General features: G+C 44.8%; 3 protein-coding genes across 7 annotated transcripts; all 3 read right to left on the reverse strand.

The window, feature by feature from the left end:
- Positions 1 to 1,405: 1,405 nt before the first annotated feature.
- On the reverse strand, positions 1,406 to 6,602 carry LOC142951511 (uncharacterized). The gene is made up of 7 exons (XM_076093094.1): positions 6,374 to 6,602; positions 5,025 to 5,227; positions 4,813 to 4,914; positions 4,548 to 4,643; positions 4,286 to 4,396; positions 4,038 to 4,161; positions 1,406 to 3,846 (listed from the first exon to the last, which is right to left on the reverse strand). The coding sequence occupies exons 1-7, from the start codon at positions 6,390 to 6,392 to the stop codon at positions 1,784 to 1,786; spliced, it is 2,718 nt and encodes a 905-aa protein (XP_075949209.1). The 5' UTR covers positions 6,393 to 6,602; the 3' UTR covers positions 1,406 to 1,783.
- Positions 6,603 to 7,240: 638 nt separating this feature from the next.
- Positions 7,241 to 12,464, reverse strand: LOC142951515 (uncharacterized). Of its 5 annotated transcripts, none has more exons than XM_076093106.1 (7): positions 12,234 to 12,464; positions 10,800 to 11,002; positions 10,533 to 10,634; positions 10,309 to 10,404; positions 9,892 to 10,002; positions 9,648 to 9,771; positions 7,241 to 9,559 (listed from the first exon to the last, which is right to left on the reverse strand). In XM_076093106.1, the coding sequence occupies exons 2-7, from the start codon at positions 10,893 to 10,895 to the stop codon at positions 7,602 to 7,604; spliced, it is 2,487 nt and encodes an 828-aa protein (XP_075949221.1). In that variant the 5' UTR covers positions 10,896 to 11,002; positions 12,234 to 12,464; the 3' UTR covers positions 7,241 to 7,601. The 5 variants fall into 5 exon arrangements, with proteins under 5 accessions (XP_075949221.1, XP_075949218.1, XP_075949217.1 ...); XM_076093103.1 differs by having other exon boundaries at positions 12,129 to 12,281; XM_076093102.1 differs by having other exon boundaries at positions 12,123 to 12,280.
- A 963-nt stretch (positions 12,465 to 13,427) lies between these two features.
- On the reverse strand, positions 13,428 to 20,233 carry kdelr2b (KDEL endoplasmic reticulum protein retention receptor 2b). The gene is made up of 5 exons (XM_076093108.1): positions 19,965 to 20,233; positions 18,129 to 18,229; positions 17,741 to 17,899; positions 16,861 to 17,113; positions 13,428 to 14,694 (listed from the first exon to the last, which is right to left on the reverse strand). Exons 1-5 carry the CDS (start codon positions 20,053 to 20,055, stop codon positions 14,660 to 14,662), a joined length of 639 nt encoding a protein of 212 aa, XP_075949223.1. The 5' UTR covers positions 20,056 to 20,233; the 3' UTR covers positions 13,428 to 14,659.
- Positions 20,234 to 20,575: the final 342 nt, after the last annotated feature.

Below are 20,575 nucleotides of genomic sequence, written 5' to 3' on the forward strand. Positions count from 1 at the left end.
GCATTTGGTGGTGCAATCTAACTTTCCAGCACCATTCATGTGCCCTGATTATCAAGGTAATGGCAGCATTGAATGAAATGAGTAGCAATCAATTGAATGTTTGAGCTGATATATAGTATAGTTTTGTGATAACGTTTTATATATATAACAAATATACAGATTGATATACAGATTGTTCTTCGCAAATCTGCAAAATGGTTGAATGAAATTAATTTATAAAAAGGTGTTTCGAAAATGATGCCATGTTTAGTTGAATAGATTGACTTTACTCTGATAGTGTAGAAGAAACTGTTATACATCTTTAAACTGTGATAACTGTATTCTTTTATATTGCCTTTGTATTCATGCCAGTTCTGTCTGTAACCTCTGTGCAGGCAGAAACTACTTTACATTTAAATGAACAAACCCCTGTAACAGGTCACACCTTAATGTAACCATCACCTTTTGTAAAACAGACCTGTACTGAGCCCATGCAAACCCACTACTACAGACCTGTGAGTTGGGTTCTCAGATCCAACTCACTCCCTGGACTGAAGACAAATACACATCTTGGGTACAGATAGTTTCAATGTCCTTTGTCCTTCCTGAGAAGCTTAGCCCGATCCACACCTTTTGTCTGTTATTTCCTGTAATCCTGTATATAATCCAGACCAGAACTCTCTCTGGTCAGAGAATTCTACAGCTTTGTTGTGAACTTCTGTCTCCACTGCGCAGTGAGTAAAACTCATCTGAAACCAGCCACAGAATGGACATTTTTCTTCAATAATAGCCTGTCTTGCATATATACATCTAGTATATGAGTGACGTTTTGCAGAAAATTGGGCTTTTTCTCTGAAAACTGCACCCGAGTAAGAAAAGCACAGGCGTTGCCGATAACATGAACGATGGCTCCGTACTACAGAAGAGTCCCAGTTAGCAATGAACAATACCAGGGACACGAAACTGAAGGAGCTCAATGGAAAATGAGCCACCAACAATTGTATTATTTTACGACTGTGGCGTGTCAAAATGTGTCGAGTAGGAAAAAGGCCTGAAGGCTGTAAAAACCTGTGGTTCTGGTAGATTGCTGACCAGGCAGTTGCAGTCCTTCCACTGTTCCTGATAGCCCAAACCAATTAAGGGCCATCTAGTGGTTGACAATTGTAGATATGCCATTTACTAACCACAATTTCAACAACATTCATATGCATGAATACATTAATAATATATGGTTGCATTACTAGACCCCATCCCATTATATTTCATGTTAAACAGTATCCATTTAGCAGTTAGCATATACTGTAGAAACATGTTTTTGAATGCTTCCTCCATGCATCAAATCAAGCCTGAATTTGTCAAAACCCCCAAACACTGAAAGCAACTCAATGGCCTTAAAATCACATGAATAAAGTCACGACTGAGCAAATCCAATGCCACTTGGAATCAAATGTCCAATTTATTCAAGAAAAGAAGTCTATTCCCAAAGGAATCAAGGATTATATCGTTTATACATACAAATCTTATGTAGAGCTACAGCAAACCTTCTGTAAAAAATACAAAGTGACATTTTTTTGTTATTTTTTTATAATGCACTATACAATTACACAGTTCCCAACAATACACGCTGTGACATCAACGCAGCTGTTGAGGAAAACGTCCTTCTAGTGAAACACCTGCTTTTAATTCGCCATTCTCAGCCAACATCCGCACGGCCGAAAGTGTCCTCGAGCAACGTCTGACCTCCTTCACTAAGAGACCGTCAAACAGAACAACCCTGTGCGAATTAGTACCCCGCTAACATTAACTACGCGTGAACGAGCCTCCTGTGTCGTTTCAAGCCATGCAAGCTGGAGAAGCCCTTGCTGCACACTGTGCAAACATACGGTCTCTCTCCTGTGTGGGTGCGCATGTGCAAGGTGAGAAAGCAGGACTGGACGAAACCCTTTTCACAGACGTTGCACTTGAAAGGCCGCTCCCCCGTATGGTACCTCCGGTGTATCTTTAGCTCCGCGGCGGACCTGAAGGACTTGTCGCAGTCGTCGCACTTGAACGGCCGCTCGCCCGTGTGAATCAGGGTGTGCCTCACCAAAGCGTCCTTGCCGAAGAAGCCCTTGCCGCAGAACTCGCACGGGAAACGCAGCCCTTTGTGGTGGAAGTTGTCGTGCTTCAGAAGGCACCTCCGGGACGTGAAGGTCTTTCCGCACTGGGCGCAGGTGAAGGTCGGCACGGGTTTGTCCGACACGGGCTCGCCGGACTGGTGCACGCGCTCCACGTGTCTCGTCAGCGTGACGCCGTGCCGGAACTTCTTGCCGCACTCCCAGCAGAGGAAGGGATATGCTTTTGTGTGCTTTTTCTGGTGCTCCACGAGGTCGGAGTACGACCGGAACCTCTTGGTGCAGTGGGGGCACTGGAACGGCTGGTAGCCGGTGTGCTTCCACTCGTGTCTGATGAAGCGCTTCAAGCTGGCGAAGGTGGTCAGGCAGTGGGTGCAGGTGAACGGCTCGACGGGGTTGTGAGAGTCGATGTAGTGCTTGTGAAGGGCCTTGAACACGGGGAAGTTCTCCTCGCACCGGTTGCACTGAAACGGCGTGTGCGACTCCTTGTGCATCGCCAGCGCCTCCGGGTCGCGCACCAGCTTCATGCACACCTCGCAGTACAGCGGGTTGTGCGTCTGCTTGTGGGATTCCAGCGTCGACTTGTACTTGAACGCCTTGTCGCATTCGTCGCACCTGAAACAATGCTTCACGTCCTCCGGCTGCTCCGGATCCACCTGCTGCTCGTTGTAGCAGATGTTTCTCAGGTGGAACCTGAAAGTCTGTTTGCACTTGAACTCGACGCTGCAGTGCGGACAGTAGAACGGACCTTCGAGCACGCTTTTGTTCCCGTAGGGGCTTTTCTCTTCCAATTCTTTGGAAGGCCCATCTGCGGAGGTCGCGCAATCAGGGTCCTGGTCCGCGTCGGTCTGCCCCTCAACAGTCGCCTCGCCGGGAATCCCGCCGGATGACTGTTTGCCCTCATCTGCTGCAGTCTCTTGTTCCTTTGCCTTCCTGCCGGGCTTTGCCTTCGTCTGATTCGGACATTTGTGCTGCTGCAAGTAACGCAAGCTCTTGTAAAACCTTTTACACGTGGGACAAGAAAAAGGAAGCTCCTCCGAGTGTCGGTTCATGTGCCGCTCCAGGAACTTGGCCCGGCTCACCACCGTGCCGCACACCTTGCACGTTCTATCGTCCAAGTCGTTGCTTTTGGTCGGGGCTTGGGATGCGGCAGACTTTTTGGGGCTGCTGTTGGTAGCGTTGCTGCCCTGCGTCTTTCCCGCTCTCCTCCACTGTGACAGGTAGCGTTTCATCTTGAGCCCGCGGTTCTTTCGCACCGGTCTTTCCCATGCGACGTCGAAATCTGGGTCTTCCTGCCTGCCCCTCGCTCCACCTTGCACTTGGAAGTCTTCGTCGTCGGGCCGTTTCTTTTTCCTCCCGCGCCTGTTCGGCTTCTTCTCGGCACCGTCGAGCACAGTCACCTGGCCATCCTCCCCGATCATCAGCGTCCCCGATTGGTCGTAGTTGTGGTCGTCGGCCATTTCGCTCTCGCTGGCCTCGGCGCCTTCGACGGGGTCCGTGACCACCACGGCGTCCATTTCTGCTTTCACGCCGCTGCCGACACCACCCCACTGGGTTTGCACGCTCGCTGCAGAGTTCCCAGTTTCCTCCGCGTACACCTCTTTGTTCTCGGATTCCACCTCCATCTCTGTGCACACAGTGTACATGAGTCCGCTCTCTGCATCTGTTTCTGTCTGGTCATTGACGATCACAACTCTTTCCACAGGAGGGAGACACAGGGCTGACAAGATGCCACTGTCCACGATGAAAGAATCTGAAAAGAGGAGATTCAAGTTATCGAGTGTGTCATTTTAACAGATTACATACAAAAGCTGCTACTGACACAAACACCTTTGCTGAATGAAGAATAGTTTATTTGAGGTATGTTACTGTGAAATAGTGTTTCGTTTCTGAAGCAAACAAAGCGTTACATCGAGTGTCGACACCAATCTGTGAACAGCTCACCAATGTCCTCTAACTGGCCGAGGTCTTTCTGAGTGTCCAGCAGGGCTTTGAGCTCCTGAGGTTGAGCAAACGTCTCCATGCATTCGTTCAGAACAGAGGAGGCGTCGCTGAGCAGAGACGCAATCTGGAAAAGACGAAAACGAGAGTGAGGCAACAGCACTGCAATTTCTAAACGTTTTAATGTATTGGAATATAAAGCACAGAAATAGAAAATGCTATCGTATTTTTGAATTGATATGGAAGCCTACCTGTTGGAGAGTTTGGGTGGGAAGAAGCTTTTCGAGTCTGGACAGAAACAGCCACATCAGAGTCTGGATAGCTTTGTCGTATGTGGGGCCAAAATCTCCTGGGAAAACATCCTGGAACACAAAAGGAATTCCTACATGTCAAATATCTGAGCGGCCCAAATACTGGGCAAACAGGAGTGCACCATAAAACAGAAAAAGTGTTTTCCCTGTAAGATGAAAACCTCATCAACCCCTAAAGAAAGGTGAATCACCAAAACATTACCTGGAAGAAGTTTCTTCTCTCCTCAGGATCTCTCAGCAGATTTTGGACAAGGCCCATGAATTGTGAGTCGGATTGTTCTTGTTCTGCATTATCTGACTGCAAAAAAAAAAAAAAAAGAAAGTTTGAAAAGGCAGAAATAAAACACAAGAACTTCAGGACTACAGATCATTACTGCCAAAACTACAGTGACTTAAACAAATAGAAAACCCAAACCACAAAAAAGCAATCACCACCTCCAGATATTTGACTACAGGTTCAGACTCACCTCCACATTCCACAGAGAACTGAGGTTCTGCATCCGGTCCAGATGTGGCTGAATAATATGGAGCTCAGCAGTGTCCTCGGAGCGACACAGCTCCAGGATCAGCTACAATCAGAGGACAGCAGCAATATAATGAACAAGTGATATATTATATATATATATAGATAAGAATATACCGATCTAACGGGCAATGTCAACGTCATCCTCCTCCTCACCCGCGCTCTGAGACCCAAAATGAGTTCGGCCCGCTGCCTCGTGGAGAGGAGTTGAGGAACCACCTCCGTGACCATGTAGACGAACTCCTCCAGCAGCCCATAGTCCAACACGATCTTCTGCTCCACCGTCTGCCAGATGGCTGCGGAGACCAGCCGGATGGGTGGGATGAGGAGACGCAGCGAGGAGAGGGGGAGGGAGGGACCTGCAAACGGGAAACAAAGTTGACATAGCACCACTCTCACATTACATCAAGATGTATTTTGTATATTGAGAATATACTTTTGTATACAAGATAGCATGAGTTCTCCATGCTATTTCTGGAAATACATGGAATGTTTCATTGCTTGGAGCACCCACAAAATAAATTCCCTTCAACTCCAGTTTTATTGGGTTAAGTTTCAGACCATGTCAATAAAAGCTAAACTATCTGCATAAAAAGACTCCGTGTCAGAGAAGGGAGAGAATCAAGTTCTTGTTTAAGTGAATCAGCCCATTAAACAGACTTCTCGGGACAGTAATATAATTTACACCAGAGGCACAAATCCACACCTTAACTAGATTTGCATAACGGTTAACTTTGATGTTCAGAAGCATAACCCGTTTATCCAGAGTTTAGAGAAAGAGATAATGCAAGAAATGGAAATTACGGTACAAAACTGTGAAGCTAGCGTCGAGCATCTTGGTTCTTTATTGGAGCCAACCAAGGCTGATCTTGTTTGACTTACCAGCCTTTAATGCACCGATCATACATCCATAATCTGACGGAAAAACTGTGGTTTCGGGTAATGTTTGAGTTAAAATAAGGACTGCAGTGTTCTATGGGAAATCAAACAAAACCCAGGTCTCATATCTTGAGGCAGATGTGTCTCCTTTCAATTCCGGGATCTGACGTTAAGATTTACATCATATTACATGACATGATATGCAACATAACCAGTGGCACTCACACACTGAAAATATGTTAAGAATCACCCCGCATGGTTAAATATTTGTTTAGGGATTGTCACAGTTTATCTGAAACCAGCAGAGACACTTCACGTTAGGCGTTAATACTGAGTGTCCTGCAGCTACTTTAGCTAGCATTAGCTCAGATAGCACAGCCTAGCGTTATATTCTAGGGATAGCACGAAACTGCCACTTCACGTACGTAGTGACATTAATCTAGCTACCGGTATCCACCGGCGAGCAAATGTGTGCCAGTCCACGTGGAATTTAAATGAGTCATGTAGAGAGTTATCTATAAAAAAAACTGTTAAATCTTATAAGTTAGCAATGCCATTCCCGCGCGCGGGCTGCTTTGCGGCCTAGCCAAACAAATGTGTGTGTGTGTGTGACAGTTTATACTGACCAGAAACATCTCCGTCCATCCTACGTGTTCACTGCAGTTACATTACAGTCAAGGGAAACTATGTCCGTCGCTCGGCCGAGGCCAAACCAAATATTACTACGGCAGTTGCGTTCAGGTGACCGATGTGACAGAGGCGATCTTTGTGCGTCAATGATAGCCTTGCGTTCCGCCCGGAACAACAATCCGACAGGAGACAGCGAGGCTTGACAGGTTCCGCATGTTCCTTTTTGTTCCTCCCTATGTCACAGAATAATGTCAAGTGTATCTGCTATATTCAAATAAAAAGGAAATTCTATTTTACTCCCACACTTGCTAAGAGTTTGATTTCATTAACTAATGTAATGACTGAATAGTCACATCCTGTGTGTGTTCATACATAAAGAGGCGTACAGTCCGGTGTTAACGTGTTCCTAGACCTGATCACCCAATCAGCTCTCATCATGTCATGCACCGTCTCATCCACATAAAGTATGCAAATCACATACAACTAAAACATTTGTTTGTTTGATGTAGAGGCGTAACTGTTGTCAATGTATTTGAATATTTTATCTTTACAAAAATATATATATATATATATATATACTAACTAATAACTAATTTCCCAATACTATTAATTACTGTGTTACATTTATCCTTACATGACAAAGTTTGGAAATATTTTAGAAAAGTAAATGGAGAAGTACCCACCCCACCGCTGGACTTTTTTTAAACTTTCTTTTATACAACATTGTGATTGTTGTTGTTTTTACACAGATTACCAAATAACAATACATTTATGCCAAAGTAAAAACAAATCAAACTGTTAGAAATTAACTACAAATACAAAACAGACTCAATTGTTGTCAAATAATACAAATTACAGTCAACGTGATTCAATGTCATGCAGACATTTCTTTTGTATTTCAGTTTCAAATATATATATATATATATATATACACACATACACATATACATATACACACATACACATACATATACATACATACACATACATATACATACATATACACACATACACATACATATACATATACATACATATATACATACATATACATATACATATACATACATACATATGTTTCTCTCAGGTTTGTTTGATATGGCTTTTAGAAAATATTATGTCTCAATATAAACCCGTTTCAAAATGTCAATGGTTCGAACAGTAAATTCTCTACATGTCAATTTTGTCCGACCGCTGTTTAACGAAGCATTCCTTCCATGTGGGTTAATGCGTTACAAATGCGTGCACAAGTGTTTTGTGTCTTTGCATGCTGTAGCGCTTGGGGAAAGCCTTGCCGCATAAATGACAAACAAATGGCTTCTCCCCCGAGTGTACTTTAGCGTGTGCGTTGAGATAACACACTTTTATAAAGCCCTTTCCACAGACATCACATTTATACGGTCTCTCCGTGGTGTGGTGCACAAGCACGTGCCTCTTCACTTCAGAAGCTGACCTGAAGCACTTGTCGCACTCGGGCACGGTGCACTTGAAAGGCCTCTCTCCCGTGTGGATCAATTTATGTCTCGCGATTGTCGACGCGGAGACCATCTTTCCGCAGTACGGACACGGGTGACGGAACAACTCGCACAAGTGTTTGGCCTTCTGGTGTTTCTTCAGGGCCCCTTTCTCCTTGAAGGACTTCTCGCACTCGGTGCAAGAATACTTCTTCTCGTTCCGAGACTCGCCGTGGATGAAATTCAAGTGCCGCAGCAGGTTGGACCTCTGGGAGAACGTCTTGCCGCAATCGGCGCACAGGTAGGGCCTCTCTCTGGTGTGGACCCTCTCATGGGAGGTGAGATCCGCGTCGCTTTTGAATCTCAGGCAGCACAGGGCGCACTGGAACGGCAGGTGGCCCGTGTGCTTCCACTCGTGCACGATCAAAGCGCGCAGCTTGGCTACGACTTTGGGGCAATAGTTGCATTTGAACGGCCTCCTGATTTGGTGGACGTTCTCGCAGTGCCTGAGCAAGGGCTTGAACAGAGCGAAGGTCTCCTCGCAGCGGTTACACTGAAACAGGGTGTGGGAGGCCTTGTGCCTGGCCAGCGTCGCCGCGTCCCGCAGCACCTTCCTACACACGCTGCAGTAGAGTTCATTGTGGGTCCGTTTGTGCCCTTCCAGTGAAACCTGGTGCCCGAAAGCCTCGCCGCACTCGTCACATTTGAAAAGATTCTCGGCTTCTCCCGGCTTGGCCGGATCTGCCTGCTGCTGACCGTGCTCGAAGCAGGTCCTGTTCAAGTGCAGCCTCAACGACGAGAAGAGCTTGAACCTGCTGTCGCACCGGGGGCAGGCGTAACCACCGGTGGGGAAGTGGGTTTTCATGTGGGTCCTCAGGCTCGTGCTCACGGGCTCATTGCAGATGATACACTGGACTTTCCGAGTCTTTTTGGGAGCGCCGGCTTTGACGTCGGAGATGCCCGGCTTTCTGCTGGCAGCTGATACCCTTTTAGGACCCGCGAAGGAAGGGTCCTCGTTGGAATCACCTTCAGTAGAACTACCGACGGGAGTCACAAACGGAGGCTCGTCACCCGAGTAGTTGGACCACGATTCGGCCATACTAAGACCGCTGCCAGCGGTCTTATGGCAAGAGTCCTCATCAGAGTAGTAAGACCACGAGTCGTCACTGCAATCGTCGATGGGAGCCATGTATGAGGAGTCGACTTTGCCGAAGCTGCTCGACTCCTCAGAGATGTGTACGAGAGTCCTATCGGAGGGTTTTGTTTTCCTGGAAGCCGACTTGAAGGCAGGGAGGGCCTCTTCACAAAGAGCTCTCTTCTCCTCCAACAGCATCTTTTTCATCCTCAGGCCTCTGTTTCGTCTCGCAGGGCGAGTCCGCGCCGGCATGTCCAGTCTTTTTAGCTGAACACGGCACTGTTTGAGAAACCGAGGAGCCTTCTCCGCTTGGCGTTTAACAAGCCCTGCGTTTTCTTCATGTCCCGTAACACCTCCCAAAGGCACCCCTGTTCCACTTTCCCCAGCAGTCACACTAGTCTCATCCACCTTCATCCCACTCGTATGACCATCAGCGGTTGTGTTGTGAGACAATGTCAAAGATCCCTTCTCCAAATCAGATGTACATGATAGCTTATTTTCCAAGATGTGGGCTGGTGGTTTATCTGTCTCAGTTATTTCTTCAATGGCGAGTTTGAGAGCTGAAATAATGCAGGTGCCGTCCAAGGAACCATCTGAAAAGAGAAAAACAAAAAAAACAGGGGTCATTCATATTTCATAATAAGAGTGTATTGACAGGAATAGGTAACTGTAGAGGCTTGCCATTGTGATCCAGTTGGCTGAGGTCTTTGTGATACTGCAGCAGGGTTTTGAGCTCCTCACGGCGACACACAGAGTCCATACATTCCTCAAGAACTGAGGACACCTCGCCAAACACGGAGGACACCTGGAGAAAATGAAAGGAAAGGCAGAAAAAAGGTGAAAAAACAACAACAAACAAATACAAAATTTCAGGCGACATCAACTGTTTCCAGCACAACATCATGTTGATCTCTTCTTTTTGTACCTGTTGGAACGTTTGAAGAGGAAGAAACTGTTCGAGTCTGGACAGAAACATCCACATCAAGGCGTGAAGCGCGTCATCATATGTGGGACCAAACTCTTCGGGGAAAACTTTCTGGAAGACACGGCGCGTCTTATATTTAGGAGAACTCTCGGAAAAACTACAATGACTGGATTCATTGACGAATTAGAAATAGAAGATTTCAGAGAAAGACACACAATGCAAGGGGAGTCAATGTAGAGAGACACATTCATTCAATATACATTACAGAGTCACAATAGGTGTATATTGTTGTCATACATGAACAATAACGCAAGGCCCGCTCGACAAGTCTGTTGGTTTCAAATAAAGTGAATCTGGAGGCCTGTCAGCTCCTTCTTTATAAACAGAACATGCTGGAGGTGCAACATTAACACTGACCTGAAAGAAGTGTTCCCTTTCGTCACGATTCTTCAGCAAGTTCTTGACTAGATCCACAAATTTGGAATGTGGCACTTTCATATTTGCCGCACCGCCCTGTATAAAATGACATGGGCATTTCAAAAAAAGAAAAGGAAATGAGTCGATTACATTGTCAGTGCACGGCTATTTTTAAAAGACACCGCTATCCGTTTTCTTACAAGGCAACGTCCCTTTGAACTCACCTCTATCACCCACGCCTCGATCAGCACCTGCACTCTGTCCAGGTGTGGCTGAACAAGCCCAAAGTCGGCAGTAGCTTCGACCTGACATAACTCCAGGATCAGCTAAACCCGCAAGGAACAGTGTGTAAAAAATATATATAGAATTTTATAATGTTCTCAAACATTGCCCAGTGGTAGCACCGAAAAAGACATAAAAACCCCAAATTCACAGCAGTTCCTACAGTAATAATTAAGAGTGGTTGATAATTGATGACTGCTCCTCCTCACCCGTGCTCTGAGGCCCAGGATAAGTTGGGCCCTCTGCTGCGGGGTGAGTAGCTCTGGAACGATGTCTGTCACCGCGGAAACAAACTCCTCCAGCATCCCATAATCGGCCACGACTTTCTGCTGGACGGTCTGCCAGATCGCCGCCGAGACCAGTCGAATAGGTGGGACCAGGAGGCGCAGAGCGCAGAGGGGGAGAGGGCTGCCTGAATGTAAACAACAAGGGGTTATGTGAACATAAGGGCCATCTTGATTTACCATGAATTCATCTCACATTCACATGTTTTTGTTGTGCCCACGTGGTTGAATCCGCTTAATAATTGGAATGAAAACGGAATGTCTGGGTTCTGTTCCAGCAGTAAGAAAACCTCATTCAAAATCCCTTTGACATTTGTAACAATGCTTAAAGAACAAAAACCACACAGCGCTTACATATGAAACTGGCACTTCCACTTCTTTTAGTAATATGTTCAACCTGTCACTTCAACTTCTTTTAGTAATATGTTCAACCTGTCACTTCAACTTCTTTTAGTAATATGTTCAACCTGTCACTTCAACTTCTTTTAGTAATATGTTCAACCTGTCACTTCAACTTCTTTTAGTAATATGTTCAACCTGTCACTTCAACTTCTTTTAGTAATATGTTCAACCTGTCACTTCAACTTCTTTTAGTAATATGTTCAACCTGTCACTTCAACTTCTTTTAGTAATATGTTCAACCTGTCACTTCAACTTCTTTTAGTAATATGTTCAACCTGTCACTTCAACTTCTTTTAGTAATATGTTCAACCTGTCACTTCAACTTATTTTAGTAATATGTTCAACCTGTCACTTCAACTTCCTTCAGCGCTTCAACTTTAAAGACGATTCCATTCCCTTTCATATCTTTAGATATTATTACTACAGCAACATCTCAACATGTTCGTTTCCAGCTGTAACCGCCGTATGAGAGCAGTGCAGGTCGCGAGTTACCCACTGGGGCACGCTCACATGCACTAAAAGCACGCGCGGGTGACCCGGATGTGTCAACAAAGCAAGGAGAAGCTGGGATAACAACACACACAGAGGGAGAGTGAAGGGAGACATTACTCCACAGTGTCTTTAGTTACACAACAGAAAACAGTGGTTCGCTTCTATATTAATGCTTTGAATGTCGTGTATGGCTGCCGTTAGCTAAAAAGGATGAATTCACATGGATGTCTGCTCGGCAACGCAGTTAACTTTAAATCATTCCAGCAGTTAGGTTAGCTAGCTAACTTAAGCTTACATTAGCTATACGCTAAACTAAAGTGTCTCCAGTACATTACATGGTGAATAGTTACTCACAATTACCCTTTGGTATAAAATCTGCCATCTCGTTTATCCACCGCACTCAGCTACTATGAGTTCTGTGTTAGCAGTAAAATGTTACATTTACTGGAGAAGTCCTCCTCTCACTTTAGTCGAGGAAGCTGTTAGAAAGATATGGTCCGACGGAGATCTCGTTCCGGGTTGCCCGACGTCGAAGGTTCCCACCCAGCGCAGGTCGTGTAAACTGTACAGTCCACGAGAAGGTGGTAAAGATGAAACAGGGAGGGAGGATACAGCTAGAGAACATTAGATGATAGATGAGGATGGAGGACAAAATGACAATATGGATGAGACATCACAAATAATCTGAGAAATGCATTGCTAAGTGTGTTATGATTTTTTTCTTTTACAGAATTAAAGAAAACAAACAAGTTAAAAGAAACAGAGACTCACTTTTCAGTTGCATTTCTTCTTGAACTTCTGTCTGCTGTGTCCTCAAACTGGACTGCGTATCGATTCCCTCCACGCGGCGTTCAACATGGCCACACAATAGGTAAACCGACCGTTTAACGAGATAAACGTTTGATAAATCACAATCACTTTGTGTTACGCATTTTATTTAAAATATATACACATATTTAATAGTCAATAAATGAGACCAAATAAACACAGACTCAACAGGCCCTCTCATTCTTTTCATTTCCTCTCATCAGCAAAAAAAACAGAACTAAGCTAACCTTTAATATTACACTCAGTTATAAGCAGGCTACGATTATCAGAACAATAGGAACATCCAGACTCTCATGTGGCTCAAAGACTGCAGCTATAAAAAAGACTGGAAGAACGTCATTTTTCAATCCTAATAAAATCACCTGCCCCAGTATACCCCCATATATACACATGTATATATATTATATACGTATATATATTATATACATACACATATATATACGTATATATATATACACATATAGTATATACACATATATATATATATATATACACGTATATATATTATATACACATATATTATATATATATATACACTGCATATATAAATAGTTTTAAGCCTTTTGTGGCTCTAGAGGAAGCCAGACTTATGTACTACTGCTCAAGGCAAGAGGCTACATTAGCAGCTATTAGCATGAGACACCTGAATCTCAGTGGTTGAGTTGCATGGTAGGTAATGTACAGCCAGGTCTCAACAAAGAAGAGAAATATGTGATGAAATCAATTTTAAAAAATACAATCTCTCTGGTTCTCTTCTCCATCGAGAGCTGCGACGCTGAATCGGTGGAGCACTCTTTTAACATCATTGTAACCACAGCATTGACACAAATGTTTCCCATAAAGTCTTTATTTGTGGTGGCAACATCCTGCAAAAGCTGTAGTAAGAAATTCAAAGGAAACTTGGAATGGTGGGTGAAAACTAAAATAGAAGCAGACGCGTCTCGAGAACTAGTTCAGCTCAACAGCGTTCGTAGAGCTGTGCTCAGCTCAGACAGGGAGATTTCATCCTACTGTCAAAGTACGCACAACAACCACGGACTCTGTTGATTGGAAACCAGGAAGTAAGATAAAAACATAAATACATCTGCGTCTAAAGTAAAAATAAAGGACTTCACTGCCGTACAACACATTACCAGCAAAGACGTGTGTGTAATATTAATATATATATATATATGTAATATTAATATATATATATCCATATATACATACATATATATATATATACATACCTCACTGGGTAATAGAAGGGGTGTTGAAATGAAGAAAGCCATTTACAATTTCCAACCCTTTACTTCCATTCACACAAAAAGCAACTGATACCGGTGTATTTTGAAGGCTTTAGAAGAAAACATGGCTCTGTGGGAAAGAGAGTTAAATGTTCTACATTGAATTCCTGCTCTACCAAGTGCACGGGAAACTAAAACAGACAGTCTTTATACATGGAAATGCAGAGTGGTCAAAAATAGAAAAGCAAAACATGAAGAATTTGACCACCAAAATTATGAGGATTCGACAAATTCCTCCCCAAATTGATTCAGGAAAAAAAACAATGCACATTTATTTCGATTGCAAATAGTATTACAAACGCTCGAGTCGATAATATCCCACCACAAGAAGTCCGCTTCAATATCATACAACGCCAAATCAAAGGCAATTTTACATCTTCAGCTCTTTTTCACCAATGTGTCAAATCTTCAGCGTACACATATTTCTGTAGAAAAAAAATCGTGTTTTTTGTTGTTGTTTTTTCTGCCTTTATACAGATTATTAAAAAAAAGTTAAGGCAAGATGCATCAAACAGAAACCCGAAAGGCCACGGAGCAGCCTCTGCAGTTTGTTCTGATCCCGCTGATTCTGGATCAGAAGAAGGCTCAGCCAGCGGCTCCCGATCGCTCTCTGTCTCAGGCATCTTACACTGGCGGGAGGGGAAGAGGAGGAAGGTGGTGGTGGTGGAGGGCGGGGGTGTGTGTGTGTGTGTGTGTGGGGGGGGGGGGGGTCCACTACCTCTCCTCCTCCCCTCAGATCCCCCTCTATGAGTCTCGCAAAGCGCTCCTCTTTGGCACTTAAGCCGGCAGACTCAGCTTCTTTCCTTTCAGCACTGAAAGACAACATGACAGCATTCATAAGAGCAAGAAAACAGCCTCATCGGTTCATACTAGTATTTGCATATTTTCTCGCTGCATGCACAGTTATGGTTTTATGTGCCTAGAACTAGCGACCCTTTATTACACGACAATGCTCTGCCTATGAGTTTCTTTCTCACGCTTTTAATTTGAAGAGATAAAACTACAGTTTTTCACGAAAAAGCCTGAACTTAAAAAAATGAATTTGTGGAGGACTGTTTTGTGTTTCTGGTTTATCTCATGAAACAGTTATTAGTACTTTTGACGCCACTTCTTTTCTAGAATAACTGGGACATCGTTTCTGGAAAGAGGCAGAGCTGTTGCATTTTTTACATGCTGGGAACAGAACATATGAAATTCCATTCAGTATTTAATATTATGATTAGAATACTGGACTGTCTGGCAGGTCTGGGGCCATATTAAAAGGACCAGTGTGTGAGATTTAGCAGCATCCAGTGGTGACCATCAAAACCAAACTGAATTGCATCCAGAGCTGTGTTTCATCCACTCTATTGTTTGGTTCTGAATGCTGGAGAATGACACAAGATCTCAACAGACCATCAACCTTCCACACCAAGAGTTTAAGGCGAATACTTCACATTTTCAAATGAAGAACTGTATGACAAATGCCAACAAGAATGCATGGAGACCATCCTAATGAGAAGAAGATGGATATGACATGTGCGGAGAAAATACCCTGCTGATATTTCAAGAACAGCCTCACATTGGACACCAGAAGGGAAAAGAAAAAGAGGCCGACCAAGAAACGCATGGAGAAGAACTGTGGAGAAGGAGATGCAGAGCCTCAACCACTCATGGGGCACCATCCAGCGACTCGCCCAGGACGGATGGGAGGGGAAGACTTTATTTGCTGCCCTACATGCCAGGAGGCATAAAGGGCGATGATGATGATGATGAGTGGTGGAGACTGCAAGCAACAACGTACCCCCCTCTTTCCAAGCGCGTCTGAGAACCACGGTGGTCCTCATGAAGGTTTATTTGTGTCTTCATTACGCAAATCAGAAACCTACGAGTTGAGTTTGGCTGTAGTGGTGAACGCTGCTGAATGAGCCAGGAGTTTCTATTGGTGGGTTCGCCTCGGATCAGGGCATCTGCTTCCACTGTAAACACTCGCGGGGTTACTGTGATGAGCGACATGGAGGTCAGTCGACATTAGATTGCTCTGTTTTGTCAAAATCATTTTAAATGTAGCAGCACTTCACTTTCGTAGGCATCGCTAGGATTATATTACTACAAGGAGCTGCTCAGATCAACACGTGGTTATTTTTCATGACCAAGTCTTTGCTTTTTTTTAAAACATTAAAAACAAATCAATTCAGAACGGCAATAGAATTAATTTGAAATAAAACTAAATAATGGTTCTAGAGCAGCAACAGTAATGTTTACAACAGCAAAGTTATTAATATCTCACTGGAAACTAATCTAAAATGTCAATATAATAAATCACATTCCTGAGTGATGTTAATAAATGATAATAATCATCAATGAAGAACACAGACATCAGATGGTATCAGTCAATCCTCATCCCGTCCTCTCAGCCAGCAGAGAAGTTTACCAGAACAAAGGAAGACAAACGTCTCAAAGATCTGTGCGTGTGTAAGCACAGCGGAGGTGGACGAGAGACTGCGGACAGAGCCGACTGATTTAGGTTTCACTTTCGTTTACATGTTGGTGCTTGTTGAAGCGTAGTTGTCGTCAACCGTTTTCTTCACTTCAGTGTCTCTGCCTCTGTATGCTGACTTACTTCCGTGTGTGTGTGTGTGTGTGTGTGTGTGTGTGTGCGTGTGCGTGCCAGTGACGTCGGGGCTTTTCAATCCTCCAGTCTTTAATAATTTAGCACTGGAGTTTGGGTTCACATCCCTACCTTTAGGTAATGTCGAACACACAAAAGGTTCCTGTTAGAGCCAGTGTGCTGTTTGTCTGTAGAAGAGGACTCGCTCCCCATGTAGATATAAACGGCTATACATCTAAGCTAATGGAAATATAACCAGTCTTAGTTTTAGGTGATTATACACTAACGACAACATCGTTATGAATTGTATTGCTTGATACCTAACCGACTACCAGAGCAAATGAGAAACACTTTTATAAAAATGAAACCTGAACGCAGCGGCACTCACCTTTCGTTACATACAAATAGAAGAAGTCGCAGTAGAGGATGGTCTGTACCACCCCAGCGACGATGGCGATCATGTCAAAGAACCCCTCGAAGTAGAACCTCCATATCCAGTTGATGAGGTAGAGGGCTCTGTAGAGTCCCAGGAAGAACAGGTAGTGGGTGGTGATGGTCTCCGCCTCGCCCGTCTTGCTGATCATGAAAAGCTGCGGCAGGATGGCCACCGACTCCAAGTAGATGGAGAACGTCCACAGAATCTGGAACAAGCAGAGGGGGAGACGGAGTGTTGGTGGGAACAATAATCATGGGAGGCAGATGTCTGAGATATGTGGCAACTGAATTCAAATACATTTGGTACAGACAGACAGCTTATGAATGAGAGTGTAGTGACTCCTGCACACATGGGAGAAGTTTGCCCTTCAGGTCTTTCTGCAAGAAATAGTGTTTACATGTTGCCTCGTCTATGATTTTCAGCTCACCTCTTGTATTGGCTTCAAATCCAAAATGTTATATTTGCGCAGTTTTTAGTTTTCTTTGAGACTAACTGTTGTGTAAATGGACTGTACTTGTATAGCGCTTTTCTAGTCTTCCGACCACTCAAAGCTTTAACACTACATGTCATCATTCACCCATTCATACACTATATAATATGTCACAGCTGCGTGAGCAACTTGGGGTTAAGTGTCTTGCCCAAGGACACATCGACATGGACTAGCGGAGCCGGGGATCGAACCGCTGATCCTCTGATTGAAGGACGACCTGCTCTACCACTGAGCCACAGTCGCCCGTTTCTAGACTCCTCACTCCAAAAAAAAAAAGCACAAACAACAAACATGCGCATCCTCCTGCCTCTACAGACATTGTGTCTGCACAGTATTGCTGACCTCCAGGGGAGAGAAGTCGTGATTAACCAGGAAAGCCAGGCCGCCAACGGGGACGACCAGGAACTCCACTCTGAACGTGTCGTGGTTCCCGTCATAAGTCGCCTTGAACTTGGCGTAGATCAGGTACACGGTGGCGTACGCGCACCCGATGTAGATGACCTGAAAGACACGGACAGAGCACGACAGGTAAGATAATCACTTCACCCAGTGCATACTGAACAGTCACGAATAGAAATGGAGGAGCAACGTCACACAAGTCCACGACATCTTCCACAGCCATCCTTCAGCAAACACAGGCGTGCCGGCTTGGTGTACTAGTCAAGCCACGACACACGCAGAGTTCAGCTGCAGGATAAGAGAGTGAGGAGCGAACGTGCGAGTGTTTCACCTTCATGGTGGTGTTGTAGAAAGAGATGAAGGCGGTGAGCAGGTCCAGGTAGCGAGTGGTGAACACCAAGGCAAACAGGACCTGACTCTTTCCAGAAATACCTGTGGGGAGACCGCAGAGGGCATTCAAACATGGTTACGTAAACATAGGTTTATTACTATATATACTCCTGCATATAACCCCATCCTAAGCAGTAAGAGCAGTGGGCTGCTGTAACACACCTGGGGAGCAACTTGAAGTTCAGCGTCTCACTCAAAGACACTTCAACATACGGTCAGGAGGAGGGGGGGGGGGGGGGGGGGGGGGGTCTGTGTACCAACCTTGTGGTTAAAAGGGACGACCCGCTCTACCCACTGAGCCACAGCCACCCCATTTATATCTAACCTTTCGGCATTTAAACGTACTCTTGTTTGCTTGTGTTTTCAAAGGTAGCGGCCAGAGCTCACAACACACAAAATGACATTTGGTTTGTTGGGCTTAAACTACTAGCAATGGCATTTTAAAGCAAACAGCAACATCTCTATACAACTCAATTTACTCACTTCAAACCACAAACCTCACACACTGCGCCACAGTTCTCAAGTACTTTCTAACAACATACACCTGTTGACTTTATCTCCACGGCGGGAGGAAACCATTTTACTCATTCATAATCCAATGTTCACTGCAGCCAGCCTCTGTACAGATAACACAAACATCATGTCAGAGCCAAGACTGAGATTGGAAACTCGAAAATGCAAGTGTATAGTTTGTTTACCATTCTGTTTCACTAGCATGTAAGGGTAGTTTTAGCTACTTTAGTTCAGGAGCTTGGATATTACAAAGTCACACTGTAGCCCCTCTAATAAGCAGCGCGTATTGTAGGTTTGAGGATGTCTATCTGAGGGCAACTCCACAGACTTCATCCTCACCTGCACTTGTCCCAAGCCTCTCTGTGTATCTAGTGTGTTGACAACACGCTTCATTCATTCACACCAACTGTCAGACTGGGATGGCGGGGACATGACATAGTCTACTTATAATAGATCAGATATGCAGCCGTTTAGAAGATTGACTTGCACGTGCAGAGGTATCTGGTTTAACCTCATGCAAACAGCAGCAGTGACATAACTCGGAGGTGGACTGTCTGTCTTGCAGCGATACGACCCTAACCTTTGACCATCGGAGGAGCAGCAGGACAACGCAGCAAAGTCCCACCGTGATAACGCACCGTACGATCATTTAGCCAACCTCTATTCAGTCACTAACTTTGCATCTCCAACTTGTGAGCTGTCGGTGCTGCCACGTCAGAGAGGTCGCACTGGGCTAACCCAACGTATGGGAAGAACAGGGGGCGACGTGAAACGTGAAGCTAGCACAGTTCCCCCCCTGACAATTGAAAGGACGAGGCCCAACATGCCAAACTAACAACTGCTGTGGCCCTCTGGGGCCCCCTTGTCCCTACCTGACGTTAATGCGGGGCCTGCTGCACTGTCAGGGCTAACGTTAGCTAGCAAGGCAGCTGCTGCTAGCTAACGTTAGCTAGCACTTTACGGATGGCGTTACATATTTTCTTCCCAACATGAGTATTTATCAAGTTTCACGTCGCACCATGGTTCGCCGTGGTCGTGACAGCGAGTGCCAGAAATGATGGCTAGCTGACGTCAGTGTTACTAGCCAGCTAGCTAACGCTAGCCGAGAACTGGCTAACAAGCTCCGTCTAACGTGACAGAAGAAGAAGTTTCACAGTAGAGACTATTTTTCTCTATCTTTGTCGTCCAGTTAAGACGACAAGACGCCTTCTGTGCAAAACGGGAGGTCGTACAAACTGTAAAGGTACACGACAGACTTACTTACCGGCACAGGACCTGGTTTTCCATATTTTTAGCAGCAGGATGATGATGGCTGCTAGGTGGGAGAGATCCCCGGTTAGCCTGAAAACGTTCATGTTTGTGGGAGCTCCAGCAGAGGTAACCCGATTTAAGACTCTATAAAGAGCTCGGTTTGTCTGCGGTAACGATTAATTAGCGATCTGACGGTGTTGAATGACACCGTGACACTAAAATACACTGTTTCTGGCTTCAGAAGATGGGAAAATGGCGAGCAAAGCGCGACGTGGCTCGGGGACGTGGCCAAGACAACAGTACCCAATGCAAGACGGGAACACGTTCGTTCGCTCAGCCAATCAGAAGACAGGGATGCACAGTTTGCATAAATTATGCTGCATGAATGCTGCCTCCAAGCTCTGTGGAAAATACAGTAAATACGAGCTTCCTCTTTCAGTTCTAGGTTGCACACGTACAAGGAAATGCACCAGGAAATTCACCTCACCACTGTGTATAACATACGTGACACATAAGAACACATTCATATTTCAATTTAAACTAAAACTAAACTGCTGTTTATCACAGAAGTGTCAATATGTTATTTAATGAAACCATTAGACCACTTCCAACAAATGCGTTGGG

This window comes from Anarhichas minor, unplaced genomic scaffold (assembly GCF_050575085.1).
Source record: "Anarhichas minor isolate MPS153535 unplaced genomic scaffold, ASM5057508v1 ptg000017l, whole genome shotgun sequence".
NCBI classification, from domain to species: domain Eukaryota; kingdom Metazoa; phylum Chordata; class Actinopteri; order Perciformes; family Anarhichadidae; genus Anarhichas; species Anarhichas minor.